We start from the raw sequence: 15,947 nt of genomic DNA, 5'->3' as shown, positions 1-15,947 counted from the left end.
TAGAAACAAAATGATGTCATCCTATAACAATAACAATACAGTTCTGAACAATGAATTTATTCGCGTATACATTTCATTTATAAAGTACATATTAATATTTGGCTGTTTACAACATTTCGAATTTTGCAGTTAAGGGCCCGGGGTGCCAAAAGTAGAGTGACTACGTTACCGACAAAATATGGTTTTACGGGGATCAAGTTTTCGTCCTTAAAAAGGAATATTTTGTCGCTGGTAAAGGGCTCATTCGAAAGAGGAAGGTTCAATCTAATGCGGGCTGGTCATGAGCTGACGAGATTATGGAGATATTTAGAAATATGAGCGTTAGAAGTAGGCCAAACGTTGACGATGCACGTGCCGTGGAATTCAAGCATTTTTATGCCATTGGATGAGTTTTGTGGATGATGTCGAGACCAGCCCGCATTAGAAAATATCTCCAGCTACAAATTGAGCTATAATTTGTCTTGATTCTGTTGCGAAATAAAGGCGAAAACTTGTTTCCCGTTTCGGCATGGCTTTCTAGCGTCAGAATTCATGATATCGATAATATCAGAGAGGATCCCTATCCTCTCTGATAATATAGAGCAAAAAATGTGACAAGTTTAGTTGAGCTGGAGCTCATCAGGTGGCGCCTAAGTAGGAGGACTTGTAGGTTTAAGGGTCCCGCGGATAAATGCGGAACCAAGATGCAGCCTACTCTGCACAGAACCGCTGGGAGACTTTTTATCGATAGTGATAAACTCGTGTATGTAACAGAACAACTTTATTCGACTTCACTTCGAGAGCGTAGGATCGAGACGTCTGTCTCGATCGAGAGTCCGGCAGCGAGAGAGTACATAGGCGGTTCTCTCGCCTGCATTGCCCGAGGTTGAGAGTGCCAACCTCGTCGGAGCATATTCTCTAGGCGCGTGCCTAGGGGAATGGCGCGGCAGCGCCAATATCCCTACACACTCCCCCCCCCCCCCCCCCCCCGAGTGTATACGACATTTAAATTAACCGCTGTTTTAACAAGGAGAAGTGTAATACATACTGCATGCACTTACAATTTTCTTTTTGTAATTTTACTCGCTTCGGCAGCGAACGTAACACGCTTTTTATTTGCATACGTGCGGATCGTGCTGCTTCCCGTAACGGCTGCAGGGTCGCCGGCAGCTTCTAAGTTCGATTCGCGAACTGCGTACGCGGGTTTTACATTTTCAACAGATACCGAACGCGGTTTACAATTGACCTCGATTTCGATGACTCTGTCGTTGACGCGTTTTAAGACTTTATGCGGTCCCGTGTATGGACGTTCAAGCGATTTCTTGAGAGTGCCTGCGCGAAGGAACACGTGCGAACATGTTGACAAATCTTTAAATATGAACGCGCGTTTCTTATGTCGCTGTCCCACGGGGACAGGTTTCACTTGGCGCATGTGATCGCGAAACTCTTCGACGAATATTTGCGGGTCGGACGGACCGTCGTCGGGAAGAACAAACTCTCCCGGAATACGCAACGTCGTGCCGTACAGGTATTCGGCAGGTGAGGACCCGGTGTCCATCACGTTGTTTCGCAACCCTAACATCACGGTGGACAGGACTCGTGACCATTTCGTGTTCGCGTGACACATTATCGCAGTTTTCAGGCAGCGGTGCCATCGTTCGATCATGCCGTTAGAGGCGGGATGGAACGCGGTAGTACGTATCCGGTGACAACCGGATAGTTGCAATAACGCTGTGAACAATTTGGATTCGAACTGACTACCTTGGTCAGTTGTTAGCGTTTCTGGCGTGCCGTATCGCGAGATCCAGTGATCTACAAAAGCTCTACACACGGTGGTTGCTTCGATATCCGGCAGCGGAATGGCTTCGGGCCATCGCGAGAAACGATCGATTATTGTAAGGCAATAGCGATTGCCGTCGGAAACCGGCAGCGGACCGACAATGTCCATATGGACGTGTTTAAAGCGGCTATCGGGAGCTACGAATTCCGCAGGAGCCACGTGGTTATGCCGCGTTACTTTAGACTGTTGACAGTCCAAGCAGTCTTTGGACCACTTAATAATGTCGCGATGCATGTCCGGCCAGACGTAACGTTTCCGAATTACCCGATCTGTGATCTTAGCACAGGGGTGCGCAGGGTTGTGGAAAGTGTCGAAAATCTTTTTTCTAGCCGGCTGTGGAATGTACGGACGCAAGGTTTCGCCCGTGAGGTCGCACGCGATCGCAGTGTGGGAAGGTCCCCACCTTATCTGTCGCAGGGACAACGAGTGGTCAGCGGAGCGCAGTAGTTCCTTAAGCTCGTCGCTCTCTTGCATTTTGGACAGTTCATCCAGAGAAATGTTCGCGGCGAGGCGCAGCGAGTCGACTCGTGATAATGAATCGGCAACGACGTTTTCCGAGCCAGGAAGATGCTCAATGCGAGTGGTGAATTGTGAGATATACGACAACTGTCTGAGCTGTCGAGGAGATGCCTTGTCGGCTTTCTGACGAAACGCGTACGTGAGAGGCTTGTGATCTGTCACAATGCTGTATTCACGACCTTCTAAGAAGTGTCGGAAGTATTTTAGTGCCTCATAAGCGGCAGTCAACTCGCGATCGTACGCACTATAATTGCGTTGGGCAGGACTGAATTTCCTGGAGAAGAAAGCCAAGGGCTTCCAGGAATCTCCGAGCTTTTGCTCGAGTGACGCGCCCATGCCGAAATCGGAGGCGTCAGTGACGATACGCGTCACTGCGTTTGCCGCGGGATGAGCGAGCATGGTCGCGTTGGCGAGGTCACTTTTGACCCGAGCGAACGCTTCCTCAGATTTAGGAGTCCATACAATCTCGCGTTTGTCATTTTTCTTCGACTCGCCGAGGTACTCGTGCAGGGAGGCCTGCACGTCGGCAGCGTGTCGAATGCTACGTCGGTAGAAATTGGCCATGCCAAGGAACCTACGAAGATCGGCAGCGGTCCGAGGCCTTGAAAAATCTATTATGGCCTTGACTTTCTCGGGAATTGGGCTAGACCCGTGCTGGTCAATGACATGACCGAGGAATTCGAGAGATGACTTCCCGAACTCGCACTTTTGGGTGTTTAGCCGAAGACAATATTCCTGCAAGCGTTGCAGGACTACGCGTAGGTGATCTTCATGCTCCTTTCGGTTCGAGAACGCAATGAGAATATCATCGATATACGCGAATACAAAGTCTAAATCCCCGAGGGCATGGTAGATGTAACGCTGGAAGGTTTGTCCGGCATTACGAAGGCCAAAGGGCATTACCGTGTATTCGAAGAGTCCAAACGGGGTAATGACCGCCGTTTTCGGAATGTCAGACGGGGCGATCGGAATTTGTTGATATGCCCGGTGAAGGTCGAGCTTCGTGAAAACCGATTTTCCGTGAAGGTTCACGGAGTAATCGTGAAGATGGGGGACTGGATATTTATCCGGAATCGTTACTGCGTTGAGACGGAAGTAATCGCCGCAGACGCGCCAGCCCCCGTCCCTTTTCGGGACGAGATGAATAGGACTCGCCCAAGGACTGCTAGAAGGCCTGCAAATTCCCGAGCTGACGAGCTGTTTGAACTCTGCTTTCGCGGCGCACAGTTTTTCCTGCGCTAGCCTCCGTGCGCGTTCCGCAATTGGTGGACCTTCGGTCACAATATGATGAAGGACGTCTTGTGGCGTACGGTCATTATTCTGTGACGGCCCGACAACATTCGGAAACTCGGTTAAAATTCCGGCGAACGCGGACGCTGGATCGACCGATTTAACATCGCGCACGGACGAAGGTTTTACAGTGCCGATGGCGGCTATCTTCGTCATGGGGTCGATCAGTTTGCGGAGGCGCAAGTCAACGAGCAGCCCGTAATGTTTTAGAAAGTCGGCACCGATTATCGGGTACGGTACCGATGCGACGCAGAAATTCCACGGGAATGAACGGCGGAGGTTGAGATTCAAAGTCAAACGCTTCTCGCCGTACGTGTCAATCATTGTCTCATTTGCCGCGTAGAGTTTATAACCCGTTGGGCGACGCGAGCCTTTGGCAACCGGCAGCAAAGAGAGATCGGCTCCGGTGTCGATTAAGAACGTGAGACCGAGATCGCGGTCTCTTATGTGGAGACGATGAGATTCGGTACTAGACGGGCTCGCCTCCAAACAGCTAGTACTTTTCAGTTTCCCGTCTCCCAGGAGCACGGCTTGACACAACGACGCGCATCTTTCCCGAACTTCCTGTGAAACCAGCACGCGGTTTCCTTCGGCAGAGAGCGGTTTTCGCGCGATCGATTCCTACTCCGTGAAGGGGTTCGTCGGCGGACGCGACTCTCGCGGGTGCGCGAAGTGGTAATGGATGCTAGTTGGCGCGTGAGACGGTCGACCTTCTCTTCTAACGCGCTTAGGGAGGCGTCTCGGGACGAGACGGCAGCTATCGCGGATGTGCCGGTTCCGGAGGCCTCAACGACCTTGTCGGCTAATTCGGCGAGCTTCCGCGGCTCGGAAACGTTCGCCATGGCCAGGACGGCACGGACATGCGACGGCAGCTGTTCTAGAAATACGGCGCGAATTATTTCATCGCTGCAAGACCCGTCGTTCAGGTTGAGGAGGCGCGTCAATATCTGGGACGGTTTGCCCTCACTCAGAACTTCGCCCTTCAAGAGCTGTCGGAGCTTGCTCTCGGCAGAAACAGCGTAGCTAGATATGATTCGTGCTTTTATTCGATCGTATAAATCCTCTGGAGGAGGCGACATGAATAGTATGTCCTTGACCGTAGTGACAACGTCGTACTTCAACGCGGCCACCACTACATCAGCCATTGTTTTTTGGTTGGTAATTCTTGCCGCGGACAAGGATGACTCGACTTGTGCGAACCAAAGCGCGAGATCATCTTTGAAGAAATCGGGCACTTTTGGTTGCCGGTATGAATCGACGCGACCCTGTAACAGCGCATGAAGGAGTTCATCCTGAGTGAGCTGCGCGGGGGTAGTCATTTTGCGCGATTTTCGAACACTCGTGTGTTTGGACCGGCAGCGAATTATTCGTAACGCGCGCTCTGCGCAGACGTACGCAGTTTCGCAAGGGCACGGCGCGACGCGGTAAACATGAACTACCCGGTGTCGTAGCGGTCACACGAGTCGATGGGGGAATCGACACGGCATAAACACAACAACGCGAAGGTCGCGAAACGGTCGAATCAACAGGCATACGAAAATGGCTTCGTAGATTATTTTCGCCACGAGGTACCGCGCGGCGACCACGATCGTTTACAATAATGAGACGAAATTTCGCATAATCGGAACGATACCTGTCGGCGCACGCATGGTTGGGCTCGTCGATAGACTGGCTGCAATGTGATGCTCGTCAAGGCGCCGGTGGTCGGTGGCTTCACGCAATTAGCGGAACTCCAGCAAGCTCGTCCTCTGTAGACGTCCAGGATGGCATCCGATGTGCAGTGTTCGACCTCGTGCAGCGAGCGGATAGCTCGCCGCCTGGAACCGGCAACGGCAGCGTGCAGCGAGCGGATTGCTCGCCGCCAGGAACCAGCAACGGCAGCGTGCAGCGAGCGGATTGCCCGCCGCCAGGAACCGGCAATCTCTTCCTGGTGGTCTCCGTGAAAACGTGCACCTGTTTCCGGGCACGTGCAGCGTGGTTCTTGATTTCCAAATCACGTCGGGGTCACCAGTTGTAGGTTTAAGGGTCCCGCGGATAAATGCGGAACCAAGATGCAGCCTACTCTGCACAGAACCGCTGGGAGACTTTTTATCGATAGTGATAAACTCGTGTATGTAACAGAACAACTTTATTCGACTTCACTTCGAGAGCGTAGGATCGAGACGTCTGTCTCGATCGAGTGTCCGGCAGCGAGAGAGTACATAGGCGGTTCTCTCGCCTGCATTGCCCGAGGTTGAGAGTGCCAACCTCGTCGGAGCATATTCTCTAGGCGCGTGCCTAGGGGAATGGCGCGGCAGCGCCAATATCCCTACAGACTGTAGGGGCACAGACGAGGTATAGGAGTAGACCAATCACCCAATGTATTTTTCTGTCTCACGCTCGGGGGGCTCTCGAGCCCCCGTACCATTCCGTGTCACATCCTACCGTATCATCCAGAACTAATATTGTCGAACCGATATTCTACAATGGCGCTGTTGCTGATATAATTTTAAATCTCATGTCGAGGATTCATATGATGAATGAAACAAAAGAATGTTGTTTCCTCTTAATTCCATTACGGCTGACACGCGAGTGCATCGAAGGAGACGTAATGTAATAATAATAATAACGTAACGTCTCCGACTGAGAATATTTTGGTCCCGGATCGAATCCCGCATGGAATGATTTTTTTTTCGTTAAACACTTTTTTCTTGTTCTTTCTACTACGTCAGTCTTCTTCCCTGTGCAATTACAACTACAACAGTGTAATAACATAATTATAAGAAATTAAATTAGTTTAATATTAGCCAAAAGTAAGAACTTAGTTTAAATTTAATTTAATAAAATACGTCGTTGATATCACTAATTTCATTTGACTATTTAATAGCTACCTACTCAATCTACTTCTGATATTGCTTTTCATTTGCAGCATATATATTCTAATAAATTTAATTATTTGGGATTGATAAAAGATTGAACAACAATATTTATAATAACTAGTTTTGAACATTTTTTAAGGGTAATTAAATTTAAAAAACAAAAAGAATTATTTAAAAATACAAAATATATTTCAGTGCATACCATTAAACCCGATTCTTTTTAATTTTTTCAGTTTAAATTTCACTTTGATATCTTTTTTAGTTCAAAAGTTATAGCAAAATATGCGCCTCGCCGAACCGGGAATCGAATGCGCTACTTCCAGACATAGTTGGGCACTATTTAGATAACAAATTATTTAAATAACGATTCGAATAAAAGATACTTTAACTTTATTCGTTATTCGAAGGTTCGAATAAAAAAAGTATCTTTGTCGAATAAATAATTTTATTCGACGAGAATTTATCCGATGAATAAAGATAATTTTTTTTATTCGAAGCGGATTTATTCGAACTTGGAACAATTTTTTCATCTTTTATCTGTATCGTTTATTCGAAGGCTTCGAATAAACAGCAACGAGGTCCGACGAGAGCCGAACTTCAAAGATCCAGCGACTGACAAACAGCATACAATGTAAGCAGATGGAGAATCGCGTACGAATGCAAGTTTAACTTTTAGATTTTTCAATGTACCACCATAAAATTGCGACGAGTGAATTGAGGGGCTTTTCCTGATGAAAATGAGTCCAAATTCGAGTGTAATCGAACAAATTTATTGATACGTAATGTTACGATAAAAATTACATTCTTATTGAAGATAGTCCAAATGATGTCGTGTTTGGACTCATTTTGATCGGGACAAGCTCCACAGCTCATTCGTATTAACAATATTATTCTGATTAAAAACATAAAAGCATAAATTGCCAATAATGCACCATTCTCCATCTGCTTACATTGTAGGCCGTTGGTCGGTCGCTGGTCTTTGAAGTTCCGAGCTCGTAGAGTCGCGAGATATCGGTGTGAAACAACTACCAATCCAATTGCAAAACTTCATTGTTTTTCATGATTTTTTTATGGGACTTGCGCCAACTAATTCGTGGCATTCTTCTGATTAAAATGACACTAAACACGGTACAAATTGGACTGTATTTAGCATTTTTATCCGTAGATTTATTCGAAGGCTTCGAATAAATCTTCGGATAACTTTTGGTAGCTCGACGAATAAACGGCGACGAAGGCCGACGAGGACCGACGAGCGCCGAACGTCGAAGACCCAGCGACTGCCAAACGGCATACAATGTAAGCGGATGGAGAATCGTGCATTATTGGCAATTTATGCTTTTATGTTTTTAATCAGAACAATATTGTTAAGACGAATGAGTTGTAGAGCTTGTCCCGATCAAAATGAGTCCAAACACGACATCATTTGAACTGTCTTTAATGAGATTGTAATTTTTATCGTAACATTACGTATCAGTGAAACTTGTTCGATTGCACTCAAATTTGACCTCATTTTCATCAGGAAAATCCCCTCCATTAGCTCGTCACAATTTCATGAGGATATATTGAAAAATCTAAAAGTTTAAACTTTCATACGTGCGCGATTCTCCATCCGCTTACAATGTATGTCGTCTGTCGTCGCTGGGTCTTTGAAGCTCGGCGCTCGGCAAAAGTTATTCGAAGATTTATTCGAAGCCTTCGAATAAAAGATACAGATAAAAGATGAAAAAATTATTCGAAGTTCGAATAAATCCGCTTCGAATAAAAAAAATTATCTTTATTCGTCGGATAAATTCTCGTCGAATAAAATTATTTATTCGGCAAAGATACTTTTTTTATTCGAACCTTCGAATAACGAATAAAGTTAAAGTATCTTTTATTGGAATCGTTATTTAAATAATTTGTTATCTAAATAGTGCCCAACTATGTCTGGAAGTAGCGCATTCGATTCCCGGTTCGGCGAGGCGCACATTTTACTATAACTTTTGAACTAAAAAAGATATCAAAGTGAAATTTAAACTGAAAAAATTAAAAAGAATCGGGTTTAATGGTATGTACTGAAATATATTTTGTATTTTTAAATAATTCTTTTTGCTTTTTAAATTTAATTACCCTTAAAAAATGTTCAAAACTAGTTATTATAAATATTGTTGTTCAATCTTTTATCAATCCCAAATAATTAAATTTATTAGAATATATACGCTGCAAATGAAAAGCAATATCAGAAGTAGATTGAATAGGTAGCTATTAAATAGTCAAATGAAATTAGTGATATCAACGTCGTATTTTATTAAATTAAATTTAAACTACGTTCTTACTTTTGGCTAATATTGAACTAATTTAATTTCTTATAATTATGTTATTACACTGTTGTAGTTGTAATTGCACAGGGAAGAAGACTGACGTAGTAGAAAGAACAAGAAAAAAGTGTTTAACGAAAAAAAAATCATTCCATGCGGGATTCGATCCGGGACCAAAATATTCTCAGCCGGAAACGTTACGTTATTATTATTATTACATTACGTCTCCTTCGATGCACTCGCGTGTCAGCCGTAATGGAATTAAGAGGAAACAACATTCTTTTGTTTCATTCATCATATGAATCCTCGACATGAGATTTAAAATTATATCAGCAACAGCGCCATTGTAGAATATCGGTTCGACAATATTAGTTCTGGATGATACGGTAGGATGTGACACGGAATGGTATGGGGGCTCTAGAGCGTGAGACAGAAAAATACATTGGGTGATTGGTCTACTCCTATACCTCGTCTGTGGTGCTACCACTAACAACGCCGTCAGCAGGGTTTAGTTCCAGTTGGTAATACAGGATGTGTCACGAAAATGGTAATGGGGTTACGTGACCCCACAAACGCGGGACACGAAAATGCATTGGATGTTAGATCTATCTTATACCTCGTCTGTGCTTATACATCTTTCGAATTCAGTTATCTTTTTTTCAAGAAAAAATATCTGTGCCGTGTCTATAGGTTTATATGATCTAAGGCCACGCGTAATTCATATGGTATGGGCCTGAGGCACTGATATATATACTAGTATATATATATTATATATATATCAGTGGCCTGAGGTGACTGGAGAATTTGGACCGTCACGGGAAGCGAGACGCGCGGCCGTGTCAAAGGGGCATAGCCTTCAAGAAAGGCTAGCCCTTCAAGAAAGGGCCAGTTAAATGTCAAGCCTGGTTTACTCCGATACCTTGTCTGTGGTGTGAGATGTGATCAGATGTGATCCAGGCTAAAAGTTAGTGTGGCGGCAACACTATACCGGAGGCACAAAAACTCCGGGTGTGAGCATTCTCATATCCTCTCTGGTATCGTACCTCTGTGTGTTCCAGCCAGTCGCAGCGACAAGTGCGCCAAAGTTACGGGATACCAGGGCTACCGCCGAGCGATACACGAAAACAACAGTACCAAACCGTTGACATATTATTTAGCAACCGTTCTTTATTAAAATTCAGTTATGTCTGACAAGCGATCTCGTTGCGTCACTGTACATTCTGTGTCTTACATTGCAATGTGTGTTGTGCGAATTCGAGACATTCTTCGAGAAAAACTAAATTATATATACACATACATTAAAACTGACGAGTTCGAGTTCATCGGGTTCCCGCCCTACCTCGAAGTTCAAACCTCTGCCAAGGCTGCAGAAAAGCTACAAAAAGTATTTCTTAAATTTCCATTAAAGGCTAAGATAAAATAATTATAAAATGTAACCTTCTTAGTATTCTCTTCGCAATTTCGACTAAATGCATATTTCTCGAAAAATTTGTTGTACTAGCTAGGAAACTAATCTTTGTAACATTTCGAAAAAACTCAAAACGTCTGAACCAATTCTAAGAAAGTGCGGAAGCGGAAAACATGTCCTGAGAGGATAGTATAATTTTTATTATGGTCCTGAGTCAGGCTATGGTCAACCTGAGTACTATATGACTGACTGTATAAAAATCTAAGAATCTCTAAATCTCTAAATCTTTTTGCTATTATGGCGCTCCTACATGTATAGTTACTACACAAATGTGTGGAAACATTTCTTAGATTATTTTTAAGAACCGATCACATACATATAAGAATGCATTGTGCCTTACTTCCAAGTAGAAATGCTTAAGACTCATCTTGCCAGGGAAATTTCACTGTCATCCATGTTGTTGTGGAGAAGGTGGTTGTCGGTAGTGTATTTAATAGGCAGTGAAGCAAGATTTTAGCATCATTTTTGGCTAACCAAGTATAGCAGTTACTTGGTGTTATGAACAAGAGGATGGAATTCAGTTACGATGAACTGGCAATCATTAACATTATATTAAACCGACAAGTAATCGCGCTGCACCAACTGCGTCAGCTGCAGCAGGCACAACAGGAAGCAAAATGCAAAAGGAGAAGTCGTTACAGTGTTCATCCACTATGGCGAAGTCGAGACACTGAAGGAGAATTCATTTTAATCAAGCAGATGTTACTGGATAACGAGGAAAAGTTCTATGGATATTTCCATATGAGTAGATACTGCTTTGCCACCTTACTGTGGAAAATTGAGGGTCAGCTGGTCAAAAAATGTATGCATAGGAAAGCACCAATTGCACTGGAGGAACGATTGGCAGTTTGTCTGCGGTACGTGGGTCTACAATTTATTATTTTTTATGAACATTTTTTTATTATTGTTGCTAACAATATCAAATTTACATTATTTATAATAGTTACAAACAGAGACCATAATTGTTACAATAAAAAATTTTAAACTTGTGGTATAGGAGTTAATATTATTTATTAATTCATTAGCTTAATCTAACTTAATCTATCTTAATCTAATTTAAGTTTGCATACAGTCATTATCATCATCCTCCATCTCTTCTAACTCTGTTACGATTTCTATTATTTTTCGCTTTGCAATCGATTGATATTTCCTCCCGAGTCCTGAAACGCTTGCCGCCATAGCGTCAAAGAATTGTTGAATCGGCGTCCTTGGCGTTTCAACGCCCGCCTTTTCTTGCACCATATGCTTCAGCAGCTCCGTGCAGTCCGTTATATTCTTTTCCAAAGCCATGCCCAGTTCCTCCAAATTGAGTTTTTTCTTTTTTCGTGGTGGCTGTGTTTCTTCTGCCCCGTCTGAATGGTCCACATCAATTTCCAAATTATGGGGTGACAACGATGACAACGACGACGGAGGCGGTCCATTCGTCGTCTGACTGCTACATTCTCCCATGCTGGCATATTCAATGCTTGACAGCATTTCCCGCTCCTGAAAGTACGGCGTCAAGAATTGCAGCAAATCCTCGTACCTGTATTTCCGGCTCAGGGTATCCGTCGCCTGCCCGCTCCGCCCCGCACTGTTCCTGGCGCGGAACTTCCGATACTGGTCCCGGATGTTTTGCCACCTACTTTTACACAGCGCGGCTATAAACAGAAATATTTTCCAATTCACCTTTTATCATTTTTTCAGATACTTAGTAACGGGAGATTCGTTGAAAACTATTAGTTATAGTTTTAGAATGGGCCGTGCAACCGTTTACCAAATAGTTAAAGAAACATGCAAGGTGATAACGGGGACACTGCTGCCGGAGACGATTCCCACGCCCAGCATTGAAATGTGGGAAAAAATTAAACAGTAGTTTTGGGAAAAGTGCCAGTTCCCCAATTGTTTAAGGGCCATCGATGGCAAACACGTAAATATTCAGGCCCCATCAAACTCGGGATCATTACATGTGAACTATAAAAAGACCCATTCTATAGTTTTAATGGCCGCGGCTGACGCTAACTCAAATTTTATTGCTGTAAATGTTGGGACATTCGGAAAAAATAGCGATGTTGGGATTTTTGCCCAATCGCAACTAGACGAACAATTAACGATGGGGTCCTATCGGATGTTGCCAGACACTAATTTGCCGGGCACATCGATTTGAGCGCCCTGCGTCATAGTGGGCAATGAGGCCTTCCCACTGAAGAGGAATCTTCCGAGGCCGTATTCCGGCAAGCAGGCGGAAGGAAACGAGGACAGGACATACTTCAATACACGCCTGTCAATTACTCGACGGGTAGTGGAGCATGCTTTCGGGATATTGGCCCAAAAATTTAGAATCTATAATAGATGGATACAGGCGAAGCCAAAAGGGTCGGACCCATGATTTGCCGCAGAAAGAAAATGCACAGAGTGCCACGTGGAATACTTTGAACCAATTTGGAGGTAATTCAACGAGAGAATCTTTTGATGTTAGGGACAAATTCAGAGACTATATTTTCGCGTCCAGGAGCTCGCACACTGTGCGACATAAGAAATATTTACAATGACTCACAGTAATACTCGGGCGCTTTTAAAAAGATGATAACTTTTTTAAGATTGGACTAAATGACTTCAATTTTTTCGAGATGTTAGAAAGATTAGTTTCCTAGCTCATGTAAGTAAATTTGACTGTAGCACATTTTTTTTACATTGCAATTGGTCAGTATCGTAGAGAAAATTTGTAATTTTTTTATTTAAGCCTATATTGAAAATTTAAAATACTGCTGTAACACCACAAATGCTGACTGAAGAAATAATTTTGAACATTTATTACAATAACTTCTTTCTCACAAATTTCTCTATTGCAGCTATTTCATTATTCACAATCAAAATCAATTTGTTTGGCACTTTCATTTACAACACTTTCACAATCAAATTTTTTCCGCTACAATTAATGTAATTACCGAGTGATAGGATATTATAGATATTATAGATACAGAGGGAATAGGTAATTAGGAAATAAGATGAAAATGAGTGTATGTGCTAGCGATGAATGGAAACGTAGTATGAATCGTTAAGATAGAATTGTAATAATGAGGAATGTGTAAACTAAATTATTATTAAAATACAGTGAATACTAACCTGGTTGATTTAATTCTTCTGCTATCTCCCTCCATGCAGCTGATTTGTATTTACTGTCCATGTACTTGGCATGACTCGTATCGTATAAAAACTCCCGGCCTTTCACGCACTCGATCAATCGCTCATCCTGCATTTCAAGTTGCTCTTCACTATCCCACTGTCGAAACTAGCAGTGATATTTTTGACGTATTTTCGTCAAAAGCAACCTCGTAAGCCTTTGCGTGCGGGTAAGAAACGCGGTCTGAAATTTGAATGGAGTAAGTAACGTGGATCGCTGGGCGGTCTGCAACTGACCTACCTGAATCGGGGCGCTCCGATTCTTCAGCGGCCCATCGTGAAATTTGTTTCACAGAATTAAACCTGTCGAAATTAAACTTCCTCATGGGAAAGAAAGATGTGTAAAATAAATGCAACATTTATTTAAAATACGATATAATAAAGACCATATACGATATACTACGATATAATAAAGAACAATATGGACTGATATGACAAAAGAGTTGTACAATATTTTGTCTGAGGAATGCAACTTCTTTAATCGAAAGCAAGGACTTCTATCGAAATGTAAAGTACCGATATTATAGACTGTTCGAAATTTCTATAAGCCACCATGTTTTTTTTTAATAAATTCCTATCATTATTCCACACCAACGAATAACTTGTTTGCTACCACATCGTAATTAATTGAAGAAAGCGTAAATATTGGGTTCAAAAAATAGATACACCGTTTATTTCAAGAAAATTTCTTTTCTTTTCTTTCTTTCTTTTATTTGACCATTTATTTCAAGAAAAACAAAAATATTTAAGAGAAAATAACGCGAGATTTCTACGTATAAAGCCACTTGCATTTTTCATAAATGAACTCAAAAGTAAAGTCGGACACTTTTCGGAGTAAGTTTTCGGATTTTGTTCAAATACGAATATATTGCAGTCTTTAGTAATATATGAACGTATGTCAAATGGTTTCTCGATATCGTAAAAATTGTTTATCTGCAGACGTCAAAGTGAAGTGTCAACCCTTTTTTTTATTAAATTCTAACTGCGGTACTAACTAACTAATGAAAATGATATTTTCAGAGTTCATAATGAAGATGTAAGGGTATCTGATACAAATTGTTTCAGTTGAAAAAAGTGCTTTTCCGCCATTAATGTGGCAATTCTTTTAAACAAATGAGGTGTTTTTCTAGCGAGTTAATATTTAAAAATTTGAAAAAAGTGAGAACATATCGCCAAGTTTTCCCTTTACAGACTTGTTTTAAAAAATGGTGACGCCTTAAAATCGACGAAATTAAAATTATTTCAATTGAAATAATTCATGCTGCACCGAGATATACCGCCTCGGACGACCGACGTGCTCGCTCTAAAAATAATTTAAATTTCACCAATTTCAAAGTGTCCACTTTCTTAAAAACAAGTCCGTAAAGGGGCTATTTCTTCGTTTTTTCAAATTTTTAAATATTCCCCTGGTATTTTCTCCGACATTTGTTCAAAACAATTTCAAAATAAATTGTGAAAAAACCATTTTTTTCAACGGACATTATTTTCATTAGATGATACTCTTATGTTGTTACTATAAGCCCTTAAAAACTCATTTTCATCGGTTTTTAAAATTAACAATTTGACTTGATGAAAAAGTGTATATAATAGTTTCTTTTATAGAATTATTAGAAAGTATTAATTCGATGCTTCCTCCTTGAAATTTCGTTTTTTATTTTGCGGGCATCAAAAATTGCAGTCAGGAAAGGCTGGCAAAAGACGCGGCGTCCGGGGATTCAGGTAATCATAAGTGCACCTACTGATCGACCGCTATTCACCAGCAGCATCGACGAGATACTGTTAAAGACTGCCAGCCTTACGCGAGGTTGTGTCACTCGAATAATTCGTGTAGATTTTCGTCTCCCGTGAGGGAAATACAAACTACAAATAGCGCGGCTATTCGCATGCGTTTTGAATATTGCAGCCTACTCTGTAGGAATCCGTTAGTTAATGAAATAAGAACTCACTTTTAAACTTAACAAGATATGTATTTCCCGGCAGCTCGGGGCGAGCTGCATGAAACTTTACAGAGCGTACAAGACTGTAGGGAACACGCGTATACGTTGAGACGATCAGAAAACAAGAGCGTTTATACACGTCCGATACTTGTGACGGACGGAACGGAAAAGAGGCCTCGACATGGCGGTCTCTCGCCTATGTCGATTATCACGCCACGCGGTTGGCGTTACCAACCTCGTGACAGTGCAGTTACTTGGCGCGTGACTAGTGGAATAGCGCAGCAGAGCAAATAACCCCACATTCGGAATTTTCTAACGCGCTCTAGGATATAAAGTGTTTACTTTATATATGTCCTAAAAGCCTAACACATAAAAGTCCCAGAATTATCTCCACTATCGCAGGGTCTACCTCGTGAGGTGTCGCGAAGTTCGAGAGGCCTTGGACGCCGAGGAGTGTAAACATAAAGGTCCGCCCAAACAAGACGGACAAGATGCCGAAGTTGTTCGAACGGCCGAAGTCGCTGTCCATAAGGACCGAGCGAACTGACAGGCCACTTGAGAGGCGCTCGACGGTCCTCGCAACAAAGGCCAAGTGCC

General features: G+C 42.8%; 3 protein-coding genes across 6 annotated transcripts in view; 2 read left to right on the top strand and 1 right to left on the bottom strand.

Annotated features, from left to right (window-relative positions):
• Positions 1-15,947, top strand: part of LOC143354976 (uncharacterized) — a 47,748-nt gene that overhangs the window by 29,084 nt on the left and 2,717 nt on the right. The window lies entirely within an intron of this gene.
• LOC143354957 (uncharacterized) lies at positions 9,862-13,355 on the top strand. 2 transcript variants are annotated; one of them, XR_013082428.1, is made up of 3 exons: positions 9,862-11,108; positions 11,938-12,160; positions 12,228-13,355. XR_013082428.1 is itself a non-coding variant. In XM_076789349.1 (2 exons), exons 1-2 carry the CDS (start codon positions 10,750-10,752, stop codon positions 12,104-12,106), a joined length of 528 nt encoding a protein of 175 aa, XP_076645464.1. In that variant the 5' UTR covers positions 9,862-10,749; the 3' UTR covers positions 12,107-13,355. The 2 variants fall into 2 exon arrangements, 1 of the variants encoding a protein (XP_076645464.1); XM_076789349.1 differs by having other exon boundaries at positions 11,938-13,355.
• On the bottom strand, positions 11,102-15,522 carry LOC143354956 (uncharacterized). 2 transcript variants are annotated; one of them, XM_076789348.1, is made up of 4 exons: positions 15,360-15,522; positions 13,655-13,734; positions 13,357-13,597; positions 11,102-11,891 (listed from the first exon to the last, which is right to left on the bottom strand). In XM_076789348.1, the coding sequence occupies exons 3-4, from the start codon at positions 13,487-13,489 to the stop codon at positions 11,308-11,310; spliced, it is 717 nt and encodes a 238-aa protein (XP_076645463.1). In that variant the 5' UTR covers positions 13,490-13,597; positions 13,655-13,734; positions 15,360-15,522; the 3' UTR covers positions 11,102-11,307. The 2 variants fall into 2 exon arrangements, with proteins under 2 accessions (XP_076645463.1, XP_076645462.1); XM_076789347.1 differs by having other exon boundaries at positions 13,655-13,716.

The sequence above is a fragment of the Halictus rubicundus genome, chromosome 6 (genome assembly GCF_050948215.1).
Source record: "Halictus rubicundus isolate RS-2024b chromosome 6, iyHalRubi1_principal, whole genome shotgun sequence".
NCBI classification, from domain to species: domain Eukaryota; kingdom Metazoa; phylum Arthropoda; class Insecta; order Hymenoptera; family Halictidae; genus Halictus; species Halictus rubicundus.
The sequence above is the reverse complement of the archived record's forward strand: the minus strand, read 5'-3'. Positions and strand labels throughout refer to the sequence as shown.

What these genes read in the sequence shown, in the direction of transcription:
- LOC143354957 (XM_076789349.1), top strand. Translation starts at nt 10,750, where the DNA reads ATGAACAAGAGGATGGAATTCAGTTACGATGAACTGGCAATCATTAAC. An exon ending in CGATTGGCAGTTTGTCTGCG is followed by an intron (nt 11,109 to 11,937) that starts GTACGTGGGTCT and finishes TCATTTTTTCAG; the next exon opens with ATACTTAGTAACGGGAGATT.
- LOC143354956 (XM_076789348.1), bottom strand. Translation starts at nt 13,489, where the DNA reads ATGCAGGATGAGCGATTGATCGAGTGCGTGAAAGGCCGGGAGTTTTTA. An exon ending in AGAAGAATTAAATCAACCAG is followed by an intron (nt 11,892 to 13,356) that starts GTTAGTATTCAC and finishes TTCTGTTTATAG; the next exon opens with CCGCGCTGTGTAAAAGTAGG.